At 38.0% G+C, this 22,346-nt stretch overlaps 1 protein-coding gene across 3 annotated transcripts in view; it reads left to right on the top strand.

Moving 5' to 3' along the window:
- The window catches only part of SEMA5A (semaphorin 5A), a 314,290-nt gene extending 292,705 nt beyond the window's left edge, over positions 1 to 21,585 (top strand). For all 3 annotated transcript variants that reach the window (XM_064705520.1, XM_064705522.1, XM_064705521.1), the window contains 5 exons: positions 5,397 to 5,567; positions 10,552 to 10,707; positions 12,733 to 12,780; positions 15,016 to 15,227; positions 16,625 to 21,585. In XM_064705520.1, the coding sequence (XP_064561590.1) occupies positions 5,397 to 5,567; positions 10,552 to 10,707; positions 12,733 to 12,780; positions 15,016 to 15,227; positions 16,625 to 16,744 (707 nt within the window). In that variant the 3' untranslated portion in view covers positions 16,745 to 21,585. The remainder of the gene's footprint in view (positions 1 to 5,396; positions 5,568 to 10,551; positions 10,708 to 12,732; positions 12,781 to 15,015; positions 15,228 to 16,624) is intronic.
- The last annotated feature ends 761 nt before the right edge of the window (positions 21,586 to 22,346 follow it).

Consider the following 22,346-nt stretch of genomic DNA (forward strand, 5'->3'; position numbering starts at 1 on the left):
TCTTGGAACCCTTGCATCATCTTAAATATACTTATTAATATATTAATAAATAGAAATTGTTAGTTAAATGCAGGCTCCCAGAACTTCAAAAAATTACTGAAATCATCTAGACTCTGCCTTCAGCAAGTTCTACTAAAGCTTTTTTAGGCCTGCAGGGGAGAAACTGAATTTTTTTTCTGCAGTAGTAAATGGTCCACTGATGGGCAAATTGGTAGCAGTCACTGGGGCTTTTGCTCATAGTATTTGAAGGCTGAATATATAATAGTAAATTGAACAGTGCCAGAAAATTGCCAGAAATTGTACCCAGGTCCTGGAAGATGATTTTTCATATTGTTCAAGTTTTAGAATGATCCCTCATATAATTTTGTCTTCAACTAACTATCACTCTCCCAAATCAGCTGCAGAAATAGTTTGTGAGCCAGAGTAGTGTAAAGGCATGTTCATAAAGTACTGTTTCCATCTGGGTAAGCTACTTTGAGGGGCAGGAGAGTTTGAACTATTGTTTTGCACTAGCGAATTATGCTTTGAACCTGTGCCTCAGCTCTTTTTTTATGTCTCAGAGATGTGAATAGCATTAAGCTGGCAAGAACTGAACTGAACAGGCTCAATAACTGTGAATGCTCACTGACATTTTTGTTTTCTTTGAGTTACTAATCTGCAGTCAATAAGGAGTCTAAAATCAGTCATATCAAGATCTTGTTGTCCTTGGGGGATTTGCAAGATATTTACATTATGAAGAGAAATAGATGATGAAGAGAAGTGTTGTTTGAATGACAAATTCTGCAAATCTACAAAAATTGCAGGAATTTGCTTACTGTAAGATCTCTTTGCCTGACAATGTTACAACCTAAAGGACCTTAAGAACACTGTCCTAGTTCATAGTATTGTCCATCTCTTCAGTTATCTCTGTAGAAAAAGACAGCTTTTCTTCATTTGTGTTTTTTTTTGTTTCTTATTGCCTTCTCTTATATTCCTTTGCATAGGGACATGGGGATGTGCCTTAATGGGACATTTAAGAGCTGTGTGAGCACCACTGTGTAGCACTGTGTAGCATGAGCTACAGGAGTTCCTGTTCTCTCTTCTCCTCAGGGCATGGTGAAGAATCAGAGGAAAAGGACAGTTGCCATCTCTTAGATTTGAAATTCTGATACTTCATGAAAATATTTTGTGATTTTACTAATTTCAGATTTTTATTATAGTAGCTCTAGTTTAGTTCAGTTGCGACTTTTTAGCTGAGAAAATCTGAATAAATTCAAATGTCACTAAACTTGCTAATAACAATAATGAGTTTCAGATATACAAAAATCCCTGAAAGACTATTTAAGTTATTTATGCATCTCCTAAAGCCATTTGCTTTTTATTGGGTTTTTTTCTTCTTTATTGTTTTAATTTCCTCCGAATATTTTTTCTTTGAACTCACACTTGGTCACAAGAAAACAAGAATGTATTTAAAAGAATAGAATTTATCCTGCAGTAGCTTCATAAATCAGAAGGAAAAAAATTACTCCAGTAAATGGAAGCTGAAGCCCCTCTCATAACGTGCACTGATCTCTCTGGGCTGCTTCTGTAGCCAGCAAGAAGAGGGATTAGCTAATCTTTGAAACAGCAGTTGGTTTTCTGATTTAAAAGTCTCAGTTACAGGTTTAAATCCAAGCAGACCCTTAGATTTTGTTATTGTTCTTTTCTTAGAACCATTTGTTTACCTTGTGTTTCTGCATTGCACTATTTTGACTGTTTCGTCCAGCATTGCTTTTATGACTAAAAGGTATCACAGAAATAAGACTTTGCCTTTGTAAACTATGATGTAAAAATTGCTCCTTTCCCACCCTGAATCATGCAGCAGTACCCCACAGGATTGGGAAAAACAGTAGACTAAGTGATGTGGAATGGGATGGTCCCCAGATGTCTGGAAGGGAGCAGTAGGCTGCCCAACATGCAGACAGCTTATAAAGGAGCCTGCAATTCTGTCTGTGTTCTCATGAAAGCAGGTGAGGTCAGTGTGTCTGCCCAGACTTCCTTGTAAAACCCAAACTTTTACAAGTTTATCCAGTTTACTTTATTGTCTCTTGGAAATTCTCCAGTTGTGTGGATGTTTTGTCGTGTCCTCAGGAGATCCCATTTCTGTACACTGTTTCTTCCTGGCACATCCTCTTCCCTATGGTATGTTTTTTTTTTTTCATTGCAGTGAAGAAATACTTATTAACCTTAGCAACAGCCAGCAGGCAAAAAGTTGTTTGCTTTGCTCTAAAGGAAAGTGCACTGTTTGATAGCACACTCCTAGCTAAAAAGTACCTTCTTCGTAAAGGGACCAACCTCAGCAATTGTCAGAAAATGTAAAGACTCTCTAAATCTTTCATTGTGCAACTACTTTAATGACTTTCTTTTGTCCAACATCTCTACAAAATGGTTATGTAAAGAAACTGTAGTGACTGGAACTTTCCTTGCTGCTGTGTATTTTTCCTCCTATAAGAGGCAGAAATAACATTAAGGGCTCCATGACAAAAGGAAAAAAAGGGAAAAAAAATCCCAGATGGTGCTGTGTTGCTAAGCAACTTAAAGAAAGATGAAAGAAACCACAGAGCTCTATTTAGGTCTTGTAAAAACTCAAGCAGTAAATACCCACTCCTTTGATCTTATTTAACCATGATGATGCCTTATTATCCTCTATTGCTGAAAAGAAAAAGTTCTGGGGACAGATAAAAGAGGTAGTTACAATAGTCCTTGAAAAGTTAGACGCAGCCTGTCAGTAAATAGTTACTAACAAAAACCAAAACCAGATATAATTGCACTGTCCAGCTCAACTAGGATCAAATCTAACATTGTCTGTTACATTTGTCCCATGCCACCTTCCCCAGATCCACTTCTCTCTTTACATCTGAAGCCCAATAGTACAGCTGTGATCACGGCAGTTGTGGAACACAGTGTGGTGACATTCCTGGGTGTCACATCGGGCTTTGCGTTCTTGGCCACCTGTAGATCGATGGCAATTTCAAATGCAGGTGCATTTGTAATTCTCACTCTGGTCCATTGAAAAATAAGTAAGGAGGTGTTGGGGGTCACTGTCTCCATTAAAGCAAACAATATTTGCAGACAATTTATGTTCTGTGTAGTTGATCTCAGGCAGAATCAATTCTGTTTCATGAAGGTCTGTATGCTGCAGCAGACTTGCCTCTGATCATTCATTTGAGCTAGTCAAAGATCGCATTAAAAAAAAAAATAAAAAAGAGAGTATCTAGAAAGGTAAAGCCTTTATGTCATATGAAATAAATAGCTTGGGTAACAGCTTCTGCTTTTATTTGGCGTAATTTAAAAAACAGAAAAAAGAGGCAAGTTTTGAATAAAAGATGCTGTGTCTTGAAATTGTTATAAAATTGCACAGAATATTTCATCTGCACTGAAGACAAATAACCTATGGCTTTCTTTGATATGAGTTTGTATAATACTGCATTAATAGAGTTATCTCAGGCAAAAAGACATATTTGTTTTCCATGTTTTCCAGTGAAAAGTATGAATAAGAAAAATATAAGTAAGAGAACAAGTCAGATACTCTACCAAGATACAGTATTTATTTATGATAGGTGGTATAAAACTCTCTCATGCATGATGATTTGTTGTATGATGTAGCAATCATTGAATTCCTTAATAATGGAAATAATTTATTCAAATTGCATACTTGGAATATAGTACCAGATTATGGAAATCCTGTCTGTCAAATAAATTAGTTGCAAGAGTTTTCATGACTACAGTTCTTAGCAAGGAAGTTCCAAGTCCATGCTTTCTTGATGTTTAGGATGATGTTGCAAATAAACAATCCTGGGAATAAAATGCAGTATATTCAACAACTTCAGTTACAGGATTAGTAAATAGTCTTTGGTATGCAATAAGGAATTATCTGTTTGATTATCAGTTGAGAACCTGAAGCTGTATTCTATCTGAAATTACATTTAAAATGCATGTATAGCTTTTAATATCAAAATTCTCCTAGCTCATTTTCTCACTGTTGAAGACTTTACATAGAAATCATTTTACTCAGCTCACCAAGTGCATTTGTGATGTGCAATCCTGCGAAGCCAAAAGGAGTATTTTTTAAAATGTTCTATATCTCCATCTAAGAGAGAACTTAAATGCAAATACCACATAGATATTTTCACTGTAAGCTAATTTTTTTAAGATTTGTAACCATTTTTTTGTGGTAAGAGATAATAATGGAATAGCATTTCAGTAAACCAGTAGAAACTATCCATTGAAATTGAAACTATCATTAATTGAACAGAGAAGATCAAAAAGACATGGTAAACAACTTACTTCTGTAAGAATTCAAATGGTAATGCTTTAAAGAACGGTTTGAAAAGAAATTAATCTTTTTTGTAGGATATGAAAATTTTGAAAGTTTAGGTTTTTGTAAGAAGATGAATGAAGAAAATACTACTTCCCTGGGAGAGGTACATCTGACTTTGTCACGTGGCTACACATACGATGTCTTTGGCAGATGGGCTGTAATGTGGCTCTAAATACCTGAAACACATCCTGAAGCAGTAACTTTAATAACAGGGGCTCAAAGGAGCCAGACTGGTGCAGGCAGTGAAATGAACTTTCATTTAAATCTTGTCTAGTGGCCATGTGTCATAAACCATATTATCAATGAGTCTCCCATGAAATCCAGACTACATTTCAGAAGAAGGTTGTAAAAACTTGACTGGAGAATCGTTTGACATACTTGAATAAGTAAATGCAAAAGAAGGTGGGGAGGAGAAGGTTAATGATAATATTTATTCTTCAAAAACTTGTTTTGGAAACTTAAAATTGCAACTCCTTTTTGTCAATGTGTGTTGCTTTCTTAAGCTTCTGCCACTGTTCTATTTCTGACATCTGTGGTAGAGCTGTGTTAAGACTGTAAGATTATATTGGCCCATCAAATCCTACAACTGTGTTAGGTCATTTGAAATGGGTTGTAGGGTTAAGGCAATCCACCTGTGTTGAGAAACAAATTCTGAATTCCTCCATCCTTCTGTTGCTTTTATTTCGCTAGGTTTTATTCGTATCAACAAAAAACTATTCTGAGCTTATGATATTTCTGCTAAACAAGCTTTGGTATTTTGTTTCCTCAAAACCGAGAAAAGAAAAATCAAGATTTTTGCCCTTAAAGATATTATGATACCCCCTAAAAGTGTCTTTTATGTATGAGTAATTTTGTTAGACTTTTCCAGCATACCAGGGCCTTTTTAAATTAAATTGCATTGTGATTAAATTTGTGGGAACTATGTTCAGTGACAGCTAAAAATATCCAATAAGTTCAGTAGGCCATGAATTAGATCCACAGAATATGACAAAGATGAGCTGGATTATGTCATGTCTCGCATCAACTTGGAAAAATGCAGTATTCTTTGTCTTTTCAGTGGATGGAGGCTGGTCTTGCTGGTCGTCCTGGTCAAAGTGCTCAGCCACGTGTGGAGGAGGGCATTACATGAGAACCCGCTCGTGCACAAACCCAGCCCCAGCGTACGGAGGGGATATCTGCCTTGGCCTGCACACGGAGGAAGCACTCTGCAACACACAGCCATGTCCAGGTACCCATCCATCTTTGGTCTTTGTGTGCCACAGAATAAGGCATTCCCACTCAGGCAACATATTGCCCTTGATCTATTATTCAGGAGCAAATAATTTCTCTCCCTTATTAAGTGCACAATCAGCCCTTACATGCTACAGTAAATCAAGTACTAGCAGAATACGTTCTACAGGAGACTACCTCCTTCCTCCCTCTTTAAAAATTAAAATCTAAGTTGCTATATCTGAATCTGGATTAAGTAAAATTGTATAATATTTGCAGTGGACCTCATCCCATTAAAATGAGACTTTTAGTAAAAATATCACAAAGAAGTGCTTTTGTTACAACAGCAAACATTCACAGCAAGCAAATTCCTGAGGTTAATATTCAACATGTGTCATCACATCAGGTGATATCAGGTCCTTTAAGTAGATAATATTTGTCCTGTTTTAATATAAAACACAAAGGAAACTTTCATGGTCTTTGTAAAACTCCTTCTTCAACTTTTAATGTTAAGGAACAAAGACCTGATCTTTTTAAATGACAATGGAGTGCTTAGTAGATGAAATGTCTCAGCACTCCTGCTAGTTGTATGATAATATGGATCATATCTATTTCTGTAACTTTGACTCTGCCTTTTGACTCATCTTAAAGGAAGCTATTTTTTAAATTTAAATTTAAGTGAGAAATTGAGATTAAAATCACTTTCATTTATTGTTATTAAAATCACTTTCATTTATTGCTGATTAGTGGATTACAGACAACAGCAAAAGAAAAGTAAGGAGCTCTGATGCCACACTGTATTACTTGTTTCACTTAGAGCTCCTAGACTTTATAGCAAAAGTTTTCTGTTCATGTGATGAGGCTATGCAAGTGAAGGCAAAAGCCCCTGTATGGCAGACTTTGAATGGATCATATTACTTCTTATGATTCTTTCCTTCTCTAGGCACTATATATCTTCCAGCAGAATAAAAGTACCTACTTTGTCAAAATTAAAGCAGATTGGTTTTAAAAAAACCTCCAATTGCGTTTAAAAAAAAAAAAAGGCCAAGCATAGAAATCAGTTGATTATTTGATTTTTTGAGACAAATATTGTACATTTGTATTCAGAAGTCTCACAGCTGCCTTGAAATCCTTTAAGGCATCTTTGAAAGGTCAGAGCTGGAGTGTTCATTGTGCTAGTATTGTAGCTATTTCTCTTGTTGTGCATTTATTTTCTACCACCATTCTCCTATAAATGACAGTTTGCAAACATTCATAAATAATGCCTTCATCTCATTTTGACCTGCTTGTGACCCAAATTTTGGAGCAGATGCAGAATTCAGGAGGAGGTTGGTTTCATTCATCTTAGTTTAAGAAAGTGGAAACTCATAAAAAACAATAACATTTCAGAAGCTTAAAATGTATTTTTCACATTCCGTAATGTTTTATTGATACTTCAATCTCACTGAAAATTTGCCGTAGGTTTTTGAAACAGCAGTTATCCACTAGCTGTGAGAATGGCCCTTGCCTCATGTTTACAATATGGATTTCACAACTGCTTTTTACTGCTCTTATTTCACATGGGTATGGGTCAAAAATAACCACAGTGCTTCATAGATCAAGTTGGACAGACACTTGAACACCTGCAGAGCCATTTTCTTGGGGTAAGGACCCGGGGAAGAGTGGTTTGTCCTTGTGCAGATCTGAAAACACCAATGCAGACATTCACTGCTTGAGTGACATGCTCAGTGTAAGAGAATAGTAATGGCACTTGGAATCTAAGAACAACCATCCGGCACAGAAATTAATATGCAAAAAATGGAAATGATTTATAACATTTCTTAAGTTGTGAAAAGAATGAAGATTTTTTTTGGCATTTGAAATGCTCTTTTTTTTTCCAAACAAAACTAGCAGCGAACAAAACTTTCTGGAATCCTGATACTAAGGATTTGTTGAGGATGTAGAGATTTAATGGAAAATCCAACTGAAAGTATTCAAGTATGCACTTAAAAGAAAGTAACAGGCTTGTGTCTGTAAAACACATCAATTTTTCATCTTTCCTTTTAAAAGCCTTGTCATTGAGTTTGTCGTTTTTATTTAAATTTTCTCAAATGCAATCACAGCAATATGAAAGGAAGCACTATTGATCAATAATGGCTGATTATCAGTAAGTGTAACCCATTGCAATGTGTCTGCAATATGTTGCATAAAACAGTATTTTATGCCTTAAGTATTTACTGCTTTTCTAAGAGGTGAAAGTACTTTCTGTCGTTGGATTGGTAACTTGCACATACAAACAATGGACAAAGCAGCTGAGCATTTAGAAATGGTGGTGTAATACTGCATGAAAGAGATTTAAATGTTACATTGATTAATCTGATCTTTGTGCAGTGCTGCCTTCACCAAGGGATCTCTTAGGAATTGCTTTATCTTAACCTGGCATCAAAGGCTAGCCAAGAGTCTGTAGGAAGAAGATGTGACATGTCATGATTAAGCCTTGCCATGTTAGAGGTGAAAAGCAGTTCAGCAGGTTAAACACCTCTCCAGTTGAACCTTCTCTTTTACATTCTCATGACTTGTGCACAGAACTGAGGAGCAAGTTCAGGTGCCTGACTGAGGTGCAAGAGAGCCTCAGATACTTTGAAGGTATCAAAGGAATGAGGCAAGATAGCTGAGTCAGTACAAAATAATGCAAAAGCTGTGGGATCACCTTCCCAGGGATGGCACATCTGACAATTTGAAGTCATGCATCTGTTAGTCTCGGGTGTTTTGCTCCTCTGCAGCTCTCTGATCTCCCAACTACCTCTTCAAACCACAGGTTTGGTGTGAGGACCCACCATTGCAGGGGTGACCCTCTGTTTCATGCTTGCACTGATGTCCTCCCTCTCTCTCCTGCTCTGATTCTGTGTGCCAGATGAAGCTGATCAGCTCAGCACCGGACCCAGACTACCTGTCCTGTAGTGTTTGGTGCACTGCAGAACTCACACAGTTTCTTTATGGGTCCCCTAAGGAGCAGGACAGAACAGTAACCTTGCCCAATCACTCATTTATGACTTAGCATGATCCCTGTGTACTCTGATGATCCTGTTTCATCATGGGATGTAGCTCCTTCAGCAAAGGATCTGGCAGGCCAAAAGCACATTGGACAAGATGGGGCTGCAGAGTGCACCAGCAACAAGATGCATTTAGGATTCCCACAACTATTTTGGCACCTGCTGCATATATCCCAATTATACCAGGACTGGACAAGAATCTTGGCTCTGGCTTAAGCATGCTCTCTGCCACCGGTGAGAACTGGGCCAAGATTTGTAATGGGCAACATTCCTTTAAGCTTAAATGAGTAGGGTTTCATTGTTACTAAATATTTAGGGTAAAGATCCACATACTTATTTTACTTAAATCTAGCAGCTGACACTGGAGGTGATAACAGCAGGTCCTGGATATGCCACACTAAGCAGGAAAACAAAAAGAAGCCTGTCCATTTGCTTTACTCCCACCTCAGCTCTCCTACTCCCCTGAATTAGGGTTGAAATACATTTTGGCATCTGCCTCTGTGCTCCTAGTAACCACTCTGCAAATGAGCCCCTCCCAGAACCTTTTCTAAGAAACAGAAAAGCCAAAGGACAGAGCTGAGTATTTCTGCTACTCATAATAACAAGATCTTACAAGCTGATTGTATCAAGATGTTTGTCCTGTTGTTCAAACAAGGCCTCATCAAGACAGTTACTAATTGTTCATTAAATATCAATATCCTAGTTCCTACATGACCTGCTAGGTAAATGTATTTAATAAACAACAGCTATTGCTTGGCATTTTTCAAGACTACAGTCTCAAGTATTTCTGCTGCAGTCTGTTATATTTTAGATGACTGAGAGTTTTAACTTCTTTCCTGTGTGAACAAGGGGAAAGTAATAAGTAAATGTGAACCTTGTATTCTGGAATTATACAAGACATTAGAAGGGGCCCCAAATACTGTAAAACTTCCTTTTCTTTCCACCTGATAAACGGTGTAGAAAAGCTTCACTAATTCACTAATTGTAATGTTTTTCAATCTAACTTGAATCAAAATTAAAAAATACAGTTTTTCATTGAGCCAAAATGAGATTTTGTAAAATTTCTTCATGTTGGCATAAAATCACTTAAAATTTTGAAGTAAAAACAAGTTTGGTTTGGAGTTGTAGGACTCTATTTATTCTATGTCAAAACCATAAAGCCTATCTCTGTGGCAAGGCTGACAGAAGAAAGGAAGTTTACCTGATCTCTGTCTTTCCTACATTTGCCAAACTCAGAAGAGTCCTATGAAGGCAAGGCTTGGCCTTGAGTTGTAAGAATGCTGAGTGCAGTAAACTCACACCACCTCATGGGAATGAGATCAATTCACTTCACTTAAGGAAAGTATCTGAGATCACACAGGCATGAAATAAAAATATCTTAATCAAAGCTACATGAGGGGAGGAAGAAATATAGAAAAGAAATAGAAGGTGACAAACTGAATGGGGAAGAGAAGATGAGAATCTACAGCCAAGAAATGAACCTGAAATAGGAAAAGCTAAAAAAGAACACTTTAAAAAATCTTCAAGATGCTTCTATTTTGCGGTTAAATACGCATCCTGTTTCAGAATGGAATACTTTTATAGTTCTCTTTGCTACTGGTCAGGTACATTAAAAAATGCAGTGCGTTTGTCCACCCTAATGACCTAGACTGGAATTAATTCCACAGCTATCACTCTTTCAGTCACCCCCACAGAATCCTCCAGCTTCTCACTTCCACAGACAAAGGCCATGGCAGAAGCCAGAACCATGAGATGTCTGTGGCAAGTTTACCATTACACCCACATTTCAGAGACTTCTGCCAAAGCCAAACTGCCTTTGTTTAATCGGAATGAAGGAGCTGCTAGATGGTGGTGGCTGGGGAGGAGGCTTTCTGTCCTAACTCAGAAATACAAGCTATTTCTCTCTCCCTCAGTGCATGTGAACTCCTTAATCCCAGTGTCTGCATGTGTGTCCCTCTCTGCCTGTTGCAGACAGCTGGTCCGAGTGGTCCGAGTGGTCTGACTGCGACTCGTCTGGCCTCCAGACTCGCGCTCGGCAGTGCATCCTTGTGTTCCCTGTGGGCAGCCAGTGCACGGGCAACACCACGGAGAGCCGAGCCTGCGGGGTGGACTCCAACTTCATACCAGGTGAGATCACATCAGCCAGCTCCTTGGAGGATTAGGGAAATCTCTCAAGGTTTCAGCACCGAGGCATAGCACTGTTCCAGACTGCACCGTGCAGATCCATGAGCTGAAGCAGAGCTTGCCTTTAGTCAGCACAAGGATGTTGTTCTACTGTGTAGAGACAGTGTATCTTGGTGTCTACATAAAAATGTGTCCCATGGCACCCAGTGTCACTGCCTTGGTTAGTCACTGTCACAGCATTCTGCAAGTCTGTCCCATTCTACTTGGTAGCAGGGGATGAGTACACACAGAAAGCAGAAATAGTTTGCTTTTTATTTTAAGTGGTTTTGGGACTTGGATTATTAAAGAAATGTTGCTGTGGCTTTTGTGGATTGCATGTACAAAATGGGTGCTCTGGTTGTAAGTCTGGAAATCATTTCAGACAGTCCCTTACCTTGATAACTGCTCAGAAAGGTAAATACTATTAGCTTTGCCTCCAGTCTTATCTCCCATGACTGCTAAGTACCTGATGAATAGTCACATTATGTATTATTCTATAGTATTAGTTGAAACTCATGACTGTACTTTTGTTTTTAAATCACAGGAGTCATTTAAATCCGCACAACAGTATGGATGGTCACAATGCCCTGCTGTTAACAGCTGACTTTCTCCCTATGTACATTAAAAATTAGGGTTCTTTTCACAGACAGAAGAATTTACATTTTAACGTATCATTTGAAATGTAGCTGTGTTTATTCAGTGCTGCAACCTTTTCTTTGAGTGACTGTGCAGTAAACTATAGTACAATGTAACAAAGACATCAGCAAAGTTAAACTCAGTTTTTATGGATGGTGCATAATGCTTTAACTCCCAAACTGTATTTTCCTCTAAAACCAATGTGAAAAATGTCAGTATGAAAGCAAAAACGCCCACATTGTATTTTCCCTTTTCTAAGGCTTTTGAAGCTCTATTAATATTCGCATTCTGTGAATCTGCAGCTTAATCCAATATCAGCTCTACCTGTTGTTTTGGAAGGAAGGCATTTTCGAATCTGAAACAAGCCACCATGTCTCTTGCCCTTCTGGTTTGCTGCTCCTCCTCACATTACCAGTAAGAGAGCAGATAAGGCCATGCCATTACTCCCACCTCAGTGAATCAAGCTTGCTTTCTCTGGTTCACTTGGCTCACTTTTTTCATCCAGGTCTTCTAACTGAGGGGTTTCCTCCCTAGCTCTTGGCTGAAAAGACCAATCCCTGCAGAAGTGGCAGCCTTCCTCTGTTGTAAGAACTGGGCACATAGTACTAGCCCATTTCTGTATCTTTTACCTCACTTCATTTTTTTTCTTGGAAAGACGTTATCAAAAAACTTCAAATTCTCCTTTTTTGAAATCTGGTGTCAGCTACCCCACTTGTATACAAATGATCCTTGACCCTTTCAGAGAGGTTCAAGAGACTGATTTGTAAGGCAGAACTTCCCTTCATAGAAACCATGGTCTGGAAGTAAGGAATGGAAAAGCTTGTTCGCCTACAGATTTTATCCTGTATTTTCAAAGTAAAAATGGTAAGGATACAGGCTGGAATTGCATTTAATTAGTTTACTATTGAGACCTACAAAATTAGCAGTTGTCTTTTTTGAAGATGTATGAATTCCCACTTTTCACATTAGTGCTAGATGTGACTTCTGGAAGTAATGAGCACATTTGAAGGCAAGGTAATTAAACTCTAGTTAATTTTACTTCAGTAAATCAACTCTTTCTCCACAAGCCTAAATTCCACAAGAATGTTTCCATGTACATTTCATCCTTTTTATTCCAGAGATGTTTTGAGCAAGAATTAAAAATAAGTTGTTGCTTTTGCTTGGGAAACTAAGGAGCCTGAAGATGTCATAGGTCCTTTCTATTAATTCTACCACATAGTAAAAATATTTTTTACCTTTAATTGAAGTGGATTTAATAGAATGAATTTTTTAATCCTTTCTGTGTTAATCTAACTAGAAGTTCTCTGTAATATTTTTTTCTCCTTGGCCTAAATGGTTTATTTGTTTTTCTAGAAATATCTGTGGCACGATCCAGCAGCATAGAAGAGAAACGATGTGGCGGTAAGCTTTGCAGCTCAAGATGTCTGTTAAATGCTGAAATGTTGATTCGCCATTTTTTGATTTTGTTTCACCTTTTGCACTCTCTTATTAGTAATATTCTACCTTCCAAATGCTGCATTCTCATTATTTACGCTTGTACAGAAAAAAAGTAGCTACTTGTACAGGAAAATGTAGTTACTACAGGATTTCTCATTAAATATCAGTCTGTCATTGGTGACCTTTGAGAGTAGAACATGCATTATTGGATGTTTTTATTTTCTTCTTTGTCAGTGTAGCAGTCACCCTTGTACTCCAAAAGAAATATCTATAATAATCTAGTTATCAGAAGGTTGAAATTTGTAAATTTGTTGCTCCGCCTTTTTCAGGATAACAAGTGCACAAACCTCTTTTAGACTCCAAACAAACAGCAGAAAAACAGCCTGCTAACAAATTTAATAGCCCAGACTCTATCTGGGACTCATTTTCAGCTTCATTTTCAGAGACAAAACTGAAAAGTGAATAAAAGGTTGCATTCTGGAGAGTCGTGATGCTAGAAAAATAGATCTTGAAAGGAAAAACTTTTAAAACCACTAAACATAAGAAAAAGAAGAAAGAAGAAGGAAAATGAACTTTTTTTTTTTCTGCGCTGAGCTATCACGCTTAGTCTGTGTCGTCATGGTAATAGCTCTTGCCAGTCCCAGTATTCTTCCATGCACAGATAAGCTGCATTTTTAACCTAATAAAGGACAATGAAAGAGCAGAGGTTATGAAAGGGTACTTGTGCATATGGTAACTTGTTATGGGAGCAAAGATAATGTCATTTGATCTTTTTTGCTAATTAGCAGTTGTACTCTGAAAACATTTTGCCAAATTCTACAGCACTGGGAAACCCTCATAAAGGTGTAGAAGGATATTTTACTGATAGATCGATATACTGACACAGTCAACTGAGTCACCTAAATATTAGTTTGTGTTACTAGGTACCCAGTAGGCATGTAAAGGTTTTGTAAACCTTAGATTTTACAAAAAATGAGACCCATGTGCTGGCCCATTTTTCTGTATCACAGTGAAAAAGATTAGCATCAGTATATCAGTTTTAAATCCTTAATTTGTACATTTAGACAACAACAAACAAATTTTCAGTCATGCTAAGATGAAATTTCCAACATGAGCTTCTCAGTGATACTTCTCCCCTAAAGTAAATGAAAAAGCACAGCTCCTGTTCAAAATAACGATGGAAAGCAGTCCAGTTTGTTTATTTCGAGCTAATCCTACTGGTACCATATCTGATCTGGTTTCTGTGTTCAGTAACATCAGGGGATGATTGTGTTTTAAGTTCCCTCCTACAGTTTCATGCAGCAATGGGCTTCCTCTCAGTTTTAATCCTTGCGTAGGTGGAGAGGGTTTCCCATGGTCTGATGCCATTGTGCCTGTGAAGAGCAGAGCAGACAGGAGGGTGCTGGGCTCTGAGGTGTTGAATTTGCACTCTCTGGCTGCCCTGCTTAAAGGTGTCTTGAGATTCAAGGAGTCTATCTCTTGCCAATTCCCATTTCCCCCTGCAATGCTGCCATTTCTTCCCTACTCCCTCTTAAATAAAGAAAAAGTTCCAAGAGCTGGAGAAGGAAACAAACTGGCCAAGATACAAAAGGAATGATAACCAGCAAGAATTAAAGCAGAGATGGAAGAAACATCTGCTGCTGGTTCTGGAATATGCATCCAGTAAAAGGGATATGGAAAACGTTTATGGAACGCAGGAATAGAGTTCAATGATATCAGGATTTTTACAGTTCTGCCACGAGTCACTGTGTACAAGAGAAAAAACTGTAATAACAGCAGAGGAGGTGATACTGTAGTTCACTGAAAGAAAAAAACTATTTATGTATACTATATACATAATTTATACATAACAAGGCTCTGTTATACAGTCTGAAAAAAAATCCCAATGAACTATTCAAACATATGGAATGCAATTAATTTTTCTTTTATTTGCATTCTGAACTTATTTAAGCATCTTTCTATGATCTCTACTTAAAGAGATGTATGGGTATCTGAGATTCTTATAATGGTCCCTTCAGGGAGGTAAAATGAATTTACTACTGTAGGAATAAACCATCGCCATTGAGATGTTTCAGGGAAACACATGAAAATTCCCTTATCCTTATTTGAATCAAACACTTGTCTACATTTTCCCCCGAGCTGAAGCTTTTACTGCTACTGCCTCAAAATTAAGATTGCCTTCTTCTCTCCGCTCCGCAGAGTTCAACATGTTCCACATGATCGCAGTGGGATTGAGCAGCTCAATCCTCGGGTGCCTTCTCACCCTGCTTGTTTACACCTACTGCCAGCGGTACCAGCAGCAGTCCCACGACGCCACCGTCATCCACCCGGTGTCACCCGCTCCGCTCAACACCAGCATCACCAACCACATCAACAAACTGGACAAATACGACTCTGTGGAGGCCATCAAGGTGAGCGAGCAGAGGGCTGGGAGCTACTCAGTGCACCTAGATGACATTTCTCCCCATCCAAAGAATTCTCCTTGCTGCTTTTCCGCAGTGGCATTTGAGCTCAGCTTATGCTGATTGTTAATGACAAAAGCAGATTTCACTTGAGGTATTGTAATTGCAGATCCTTTCACTTGTCAATCCCTGTTAGGCAGGAAGTTGGATTTTGCATCTGTGTATAATTTATACAGCAGGTTTTGCTGGGAAAAAAGCAAATCACTCAAGTTGTTTTGTGGTGTTTTTTTTTTTTTTTTTTGTTTTTTTTTTCCTAATTGTGTTCCCTTGTGGCTTGTTCAAGAAGTAAATAGAGCCATTTACCATGGCATCTACTGAAGAAATTCCTTTGGCTCTGATGATCCAGTTTCAAGGGCACTGTTCATCTTCCTGCTCTGTGTCTCTATATGGGAGATGTACCTGGTGAATATATTCTGGGTCAGACCCCCAGCTACTGTTTATAGCCAAACTACTCTGTGAAAAAGCAGTACAGGTGTACTGAGAGTCTATAATGATATCCGTACTATTTCATCATTATTCCCAAATTGCTCTTCTCTTTTTGTGACCTTTTAAAATAACTCTGCTTTTCAGATCCATTAAATTAAGGAAGGATGTGCATTTTGAAAATACCTACTTCAGTATCTGCAGATTACAAAGTTTATTCATGCATCTGCAAAGCTTTTTTGCAAATGAGGATTTTTCCTAAATCCTACTTGGATAATCCAGTTCTTAATTTCTGCATTTTTCTTTCTAATTAAAGACATTATAATGAAAATTATTAAAAACAGCAAGAAAAGTCTGGATCTTCTAGTCAGCAGTGGAATATGAACCTAATTTAAAGCTTTTTGTAATTCCACATCATCTCTCTAGATAGCTACAGAAACAAAAGAAAACCCATTCCTTTGAAAATTAGTATTCTAAATACCTGTATTAATTTCTTAAAAAACAGGTTTTATGCTTTAAGGCCTTCAGACATTTATGCCACTTGAAAATCAGGGAATTAAGACAGTAAAGAGAAAATAATACTTATTCAGTTAAAAGATAGTGACTCATTCTAATAGGAAGGACTGCATGTATATGATTAAAAATATTAACAGAATCATAAAATTAGTTCTCTACTATTATAGGGGAAAATGCCTGGCTTTATGAAGTAGAATTACTTTCTGTAGGAATGTTATTATGTAAGAAGATACTTCTTGCAAATGCAAGTTTCTGTAGATGTACAAGTATTTCTCAATGCGTTTCTGACTGGCTTACTATACACAGGTATGTGCCACAAAATCTGCCTTGGTGAAAGAGCACTTAGTGGTTATCTTTCCTGTGTCCTTTTCATTTTCTGATTTCTTTTTTTCTCCTTTTCTTCTCAGGCATTCAACAAAAACAACCTGATTCTAGAGGAGAGAAACAAATACTTCAATCCACATCTTACTGCAAAGACTTATTCTAATACCTATTTTACAGATTTCAATAATTATGATGAATACTAATGGGCTTGTGTATTTTCTGGCCTCCTGTAACTCCCTAGTCCCAAGGCCTGTGCTACTCAAGTGCTCATGTGATTGAGGCTTCAGAGATGAAGTTCAGAGACATTTCAAGCACGATCCAAGCCATCAAATCCCATTGCTGCCAAAAGCCCAAACCGCCTGTTTGTGACATGATGTTTTCTTTGCAGAATGCAAGGTTGGCCTTCAGTGTCAGGGGCAGCTGTAGCCCCACAGTGTTGCTGGACCACTCACGAGGATTGCATTGCTTTGCTCAGTTTCATAAATTTCCACTCATATTTCTCTAACAAGTGACTAAGTCATTCCAGAGTCTTAAAAAGAAATTATAATGTTACCCCTTAAATCTGGGCCAGGAGTGCAAATCTAATTTTCTTTCTAGGCATTGTCTTTTATTTCCTTGGGGTTTAAAAAGGGAGCTTTGCTGTTAGCCCTCTGTGCAGTCTCCTGAAGCTCACACTGCCAAAAAGAGCTCACAAGGTGCTGGGGATGACAAGAAGAAATGTGGTGGTTTAGTGATCCTCTGCACCAGCTCTGGGCTCTGTCGGCTGATCTTCCTGGGCTGTAAATCACTCTGGCTGCAGTTCAGCTGCTCAGAGTGCAGAGAGGTACTAAGGCTGTACCGAGGGATACAATCTTGTAATTAACCCGGACACCTCCGGGGTCAGTGGTTTGCAGCTGCAAGCCGAGCCCAGTCACACAACGCCTTCACCTTGCTCAGTTTAATTTTTGCGAGGGTGTGGAAGGGCATGTCCCAAGGGAGCCCGAGGGAGGAGGGCAGGTGGGAGAGGCACACTGGGAGGTTTGTCTCTGTGTCTTTAACAAGCCAGCCTTGCTGCAGCATGTGGATTTGTTGTGGCATTCCACAGGCTTCCTCTCCCTGGTGCGTGCCCATGGGACACGCTTGTCTCTGATGGCTGTGGCCACCAGGCTGGCCCAGAGCAGTACAAGTGCACTGTGTATTGTGTGCCATCTCTGGCTCTTGGGGGCGTGTAGGCATAATCATAGGTCTGCTTTTTTCTTTCCAGCTTTTACTTTATATGCACGTGTCTGACAAACAAAGCTGGCTCAGAGAATATAAATACATTTGCAAGGGGCTGTCTCATCTTGCTGCCATGTCTGACCTGCATCAATCAGCCCCTAGAGGAACATTCTTATGGTGTTTCAAGTGATGATCTTGTTGGATTTCATTGATGTACATATTTAAGTTTTAAGTTATCAGTTTTAATTCCTTTTGTAGTGGTAGATGAGGAAACACAGTTTTATACCATTTTTCTTTGTCTTGTCTGTTTTCACCCACATTCATGACATTTTTATTTTTGTATCTGAAATTTTATATGTATAACTAAAAAGAAAATTGCAGGGATTTGAGTCAGATTTTACAGAGTTTATAGTAGCAAGGAAGCATTTGCTATTCTCAGAAGCTAGTGAGAAGAAATTAAGTGAATATTAAGGATTAAAGGACTGGGTTTTCATTTTCTTGCTAAAAGCAAAGACTGTCGCACTAGAATACTAGGGAGGTATGCAAGGAGAAGCAGAGTGGAAATGTTATCATTCTGTTTAGAGCCCTTGCAAGTTAGGTTATGGTATGATAGACAAATAGAGAAAAACATGTGTATATTATAATGATTTGCCACTATATAGGAAAAAAAATCAAAAAGTACCAATAAACACTTCCCTAGCAATGGTAAATACTGTATCTACTCATGGCAGTGAGCTGTATTTTGGAATGGGGATAGATCTGAATGTAGCACTATGCTTCCAATCTGTTCTACAGAAAAATGAAAAAATTCAAAATGGTCTTTAAAACGCTATGCAGTAAAATGAACACACATTTACCATCTATGAAAGTAATTAAGATCAGCCACCTATTTTTTTCCAGCTGAATAGTTCTCCCTGTTACTAACTCAGCTAAATGAAAACACCTCGCCTTCACACCACCTCATCTCCAGAAAGTATAATAATGCTGGGTCTCTATAATTTGTGATTTTTTACTGTACATTAGATTTGATTTTCCATGAATAAATTAGCTGATTGCTGTGAGTAAGAGAAAATTTTCTTTGCAAGAAATAGAGGGAAGAAAAACTCTCCAAGTCATAACCAGTATGGTATTTCAATTACTGTGTTCATGCTAAAAGATAAATTTTATATTTAAATAAGATAAAATAAAACCTATATTGTTGCTACTGCCAAGAAAAAGCAGCACATGTACATATGCACGTATGAACAACATTGTTCTTTTCTGCCCCTGTATTAAGAGCACATTAGTCCAACTTCTGAATTTTATATTTAGACTATTAGTTTTGAGACCAATACCTTTAAAAGATTTGAACTATGTATTTTTATTTTACATTTTTTAATTAAAATTACTGAAAGTATGTTCTTTTTCCGAACTCCTTAGTAGTTTAAGGTGCACCTAACTTTATAGTGATCTATTTTTCATTCTTTTGGTGGATAAATACATATGTTAGATATGTGTTATATAGGTGTTAATAATACCCTTGGTTAAGTCTGCATGATCATAGGTAGAAGTCTATTTAGCAGATGCTCAGTCTGCTCACATTTCCCTCCCCTAAAGGGGTATTTCAGGTGTTCCAGATCTTTGAGCAGCTCCCATGCCAATATGTCAGGAAAGTAATTATTTTAATTATTTTTCTTCATGATTTAGCTTCCTAAATTTAGTTGTTCTATATCACAAATAGAAATATATTCAAAATTCTATCTGAAGCAGCAGGGTAAACGTGGAAATTTCACAGCACTTAAATGAGAAAAACTAGATGGCAAGATCTCCTTGTCAAGCTAGGTTGTAAGACAAGTTTTGAAACCTTTAGATATTTGTGTCTTAGGTAATTTTAAAGGACCCCAAATGCACTGCCTTTATCAGTATTTTCACCTTCTGAATTCTGTGTAGCTATCCTGGTAGTATAGTACAGCTTTTTCTAGTACATGGAGCAAAGCAAAGTGCAGTCTCCATTAATTTTCAACTGACTTTAGCATTTTTTCTAAAATAGGCTACAAAGCTGAAAAAGCAGATTTCATAGAATTGTTTAGGTTGGAAGATGTCCAAGATCAAGTCCAACAATTAACCTAGCTCTGCCAAGTCCCCTATTAAAAGATGTCCATTTCTTCCTGAAAGCTCTTATTTTTCTGTCAAAAATATAACAAGTGGGCATTTCCTGCAAACCTTGTTTAAGCCAATAGAGCTCTCAAATTTTCTCAAGGATAAAATGTGGTTCTGAAAACATTGGTTTTTTTCTTTGAAAGTGAAAATCTAGTCCCTTGCTCATCAAATGCCATGCTTAAGTATCTTCCATCCTTTTGCTTAGATAAAGTGGTCTGTTTTGGACAAATAATTGTATTACCTCTGAAGCCATTAGTTACTATTACTAACCATGCTTACACTGATTGCATAAATTTATAAATGCTTCTTTATTTTGAATGCAAACAGTTTGGCAGATAAATGAAAATTCTCGAAGTTGTTGCCATGTAGCCCTGCTGCATGGAGGGAGAAGGAAGCAAGGCTGCCAGTCCCATCCTGCACGGTACAGACACTCATTGGCCAACTCAAAGTACTGCTATGCCTGAGTGCACATTTTGTGCTTATTTTTTATTTTTCTGAATCATAGCATATGTTCCTCAGTTGCTTAGAAAATTGACTCCCATGTTTGCAGATATATCTTGGACGTTGATTTGAGTTTGATGATCTTCATGGCCTTTTTAAGTTACTCTGTGTAGAAGCTTTTCCAGCTGTTTGCAGTCACCTGATGTTGAAGCAGTGTGGTTTGGCTAAAACTAATTGAGAGATTTTTTTACTAGGATTAGGAATTTTATAAGAGAGGGGAAGAAAGAATGGGGCTTAAATGGCTTTGATTTCCAGGCTATTAAGCAGTACTGATTAAAGTCTCACATTGGTGTGGGGTACTGTGCATTTAGTTAGCTCTACCAGAGATCCACGCCAGACTCTGGGAAAATACCAGTCCAGCATACAAATCAGGAGCTACTGAAGCACTTATGTTAGCGAAGAAATTTCTCAGAGCATCAGACCATATGGCTGTTCAAACCAGAAAAAAATGTAAAAGGTCCCAGATGTAAGTAAAATGTTGATAGGATTAAATGCTTCAGTATTTTTTTCTTCATAATTATAGAATAAATATATTCACTTCTTTAAATGTGGGACCAGTTTTAATAAAATCGGCGCAACATGAGCACATTCCTAATGTTGACTGTATGCATAATGGCTTTGCTGTATGAGATCAATTCTGTAAACAGTTTGGTCCAAGCTTATCTTGCTCTGCTTGAGGCGTCTGGCCAATTTTAACTGTAGCTGCCACCTGCATTGTCTGTGTCTCATCTAGGAAAACATACTTAGATGGGCAGAGTACATCCTGATGAGGGCTTGTGTCTCTCCACCAACACTGCAGTGAGCCTAGAGAGAGATGCTTGTAATTTGCAGAGTAATTTCCATGCCTAGGTTGACATAAGCTAGGCTCTTGGATATAATTTTACTCATCACATAAGTAACCACACCAAGATCAATGGTATATATGTAACAAGTTACTTATTTTAATGTGTTTACAGAATTGAGCCCAAAATGTATTGCTTCTGCACAAATCCATGCACAGTACAAGATGACTTCAATAGTAAAAAAAACAGATTCATTTAAAATTGTTCACAAGCAAATCTGCATCTTGATATCAGGGAATAATATGTGTTCATTGTGTGGGGTATTTGAATTCATTCCTTTCTTTGCTAAATAAATGAATGATAAAACAAGATACTGCTTGACTTCATTTAAAAGCCATTCTTCCAAATAAAAAAGGATTGTGGGATCTGTGGACATTTTCCCTTTTTTCTGTCTACTCTTCTCCACAAAAATGAACCTGTTTGTGGCTGAAATAGTCTTTAGCTGGACTGTTCTGTGTCACTAAATGAATGCTTTGCATTGTGTTGCCATGCGACAACATTCTCTAACTGGGATGGTACAAAGAGGGAAGTACGCAAACCTGGGAGGTTTGGCAACAATTTCAGCCCCAGCAGAAGCAAGGATAGGCAGAAGTGAAACCAAAAACATAGAAGAATGTGACTGGAGGCTTCGCAAACTTGTCAATAAACTCAAAGGAACACAGGGGCATTTTGGGAACTACAAAGGGTGAGGCTATCCAGACTGTAAGCTCCTGGGTAATCAAACCAACTAGTAGCTCAAGAAAAGGCAGTCTGATTGCAGCAGGTATTTGTGCAAAGTTGCCTGGTGACCCTGGTGGCACGGGTGACACTGTCAACATCAGGCTAACCAGAGGGGGTAGAAGTACTCTCACAAGCAGGGAGCACCACTATACAGGTGACATGTTGACAATACCAAATATCCTTCTTGTTGGCCAGAAGGATAAGGCAAGAGGAGCAGGTCTGTAGAGCTGGTGTTGAACTTGTGGATTTTGGACTAGCTCCAGGCTAGTCTCACAGGCTGTGCACTCACAGCCAGCTAGAGTGTCTACCCCTTTCATTTCCCCCATTTATTAAAGAAAGGAAAATGCACCATAGAGATGGCGTGCTCTTAGACTTCTTCGTGCAAGTTCAAGCACAGTGAGAGGTG

The sequence above is a fragment of the Zonotrichia leucophrys genome, chromosome 2, assembly GCF_028769735.1.
Source record: "Zonotrichia leucophrys gambelii isolate GWCS_2022_RI chromosome 2, RI_Zleu_2.0, whole genome shotgun sequence".
NCBI lineage: Eukaryota > Metazoa > Chordata > Aves > Passeriformes > Passerellidae > Zonotrichia > Zonotrichia leucophrys.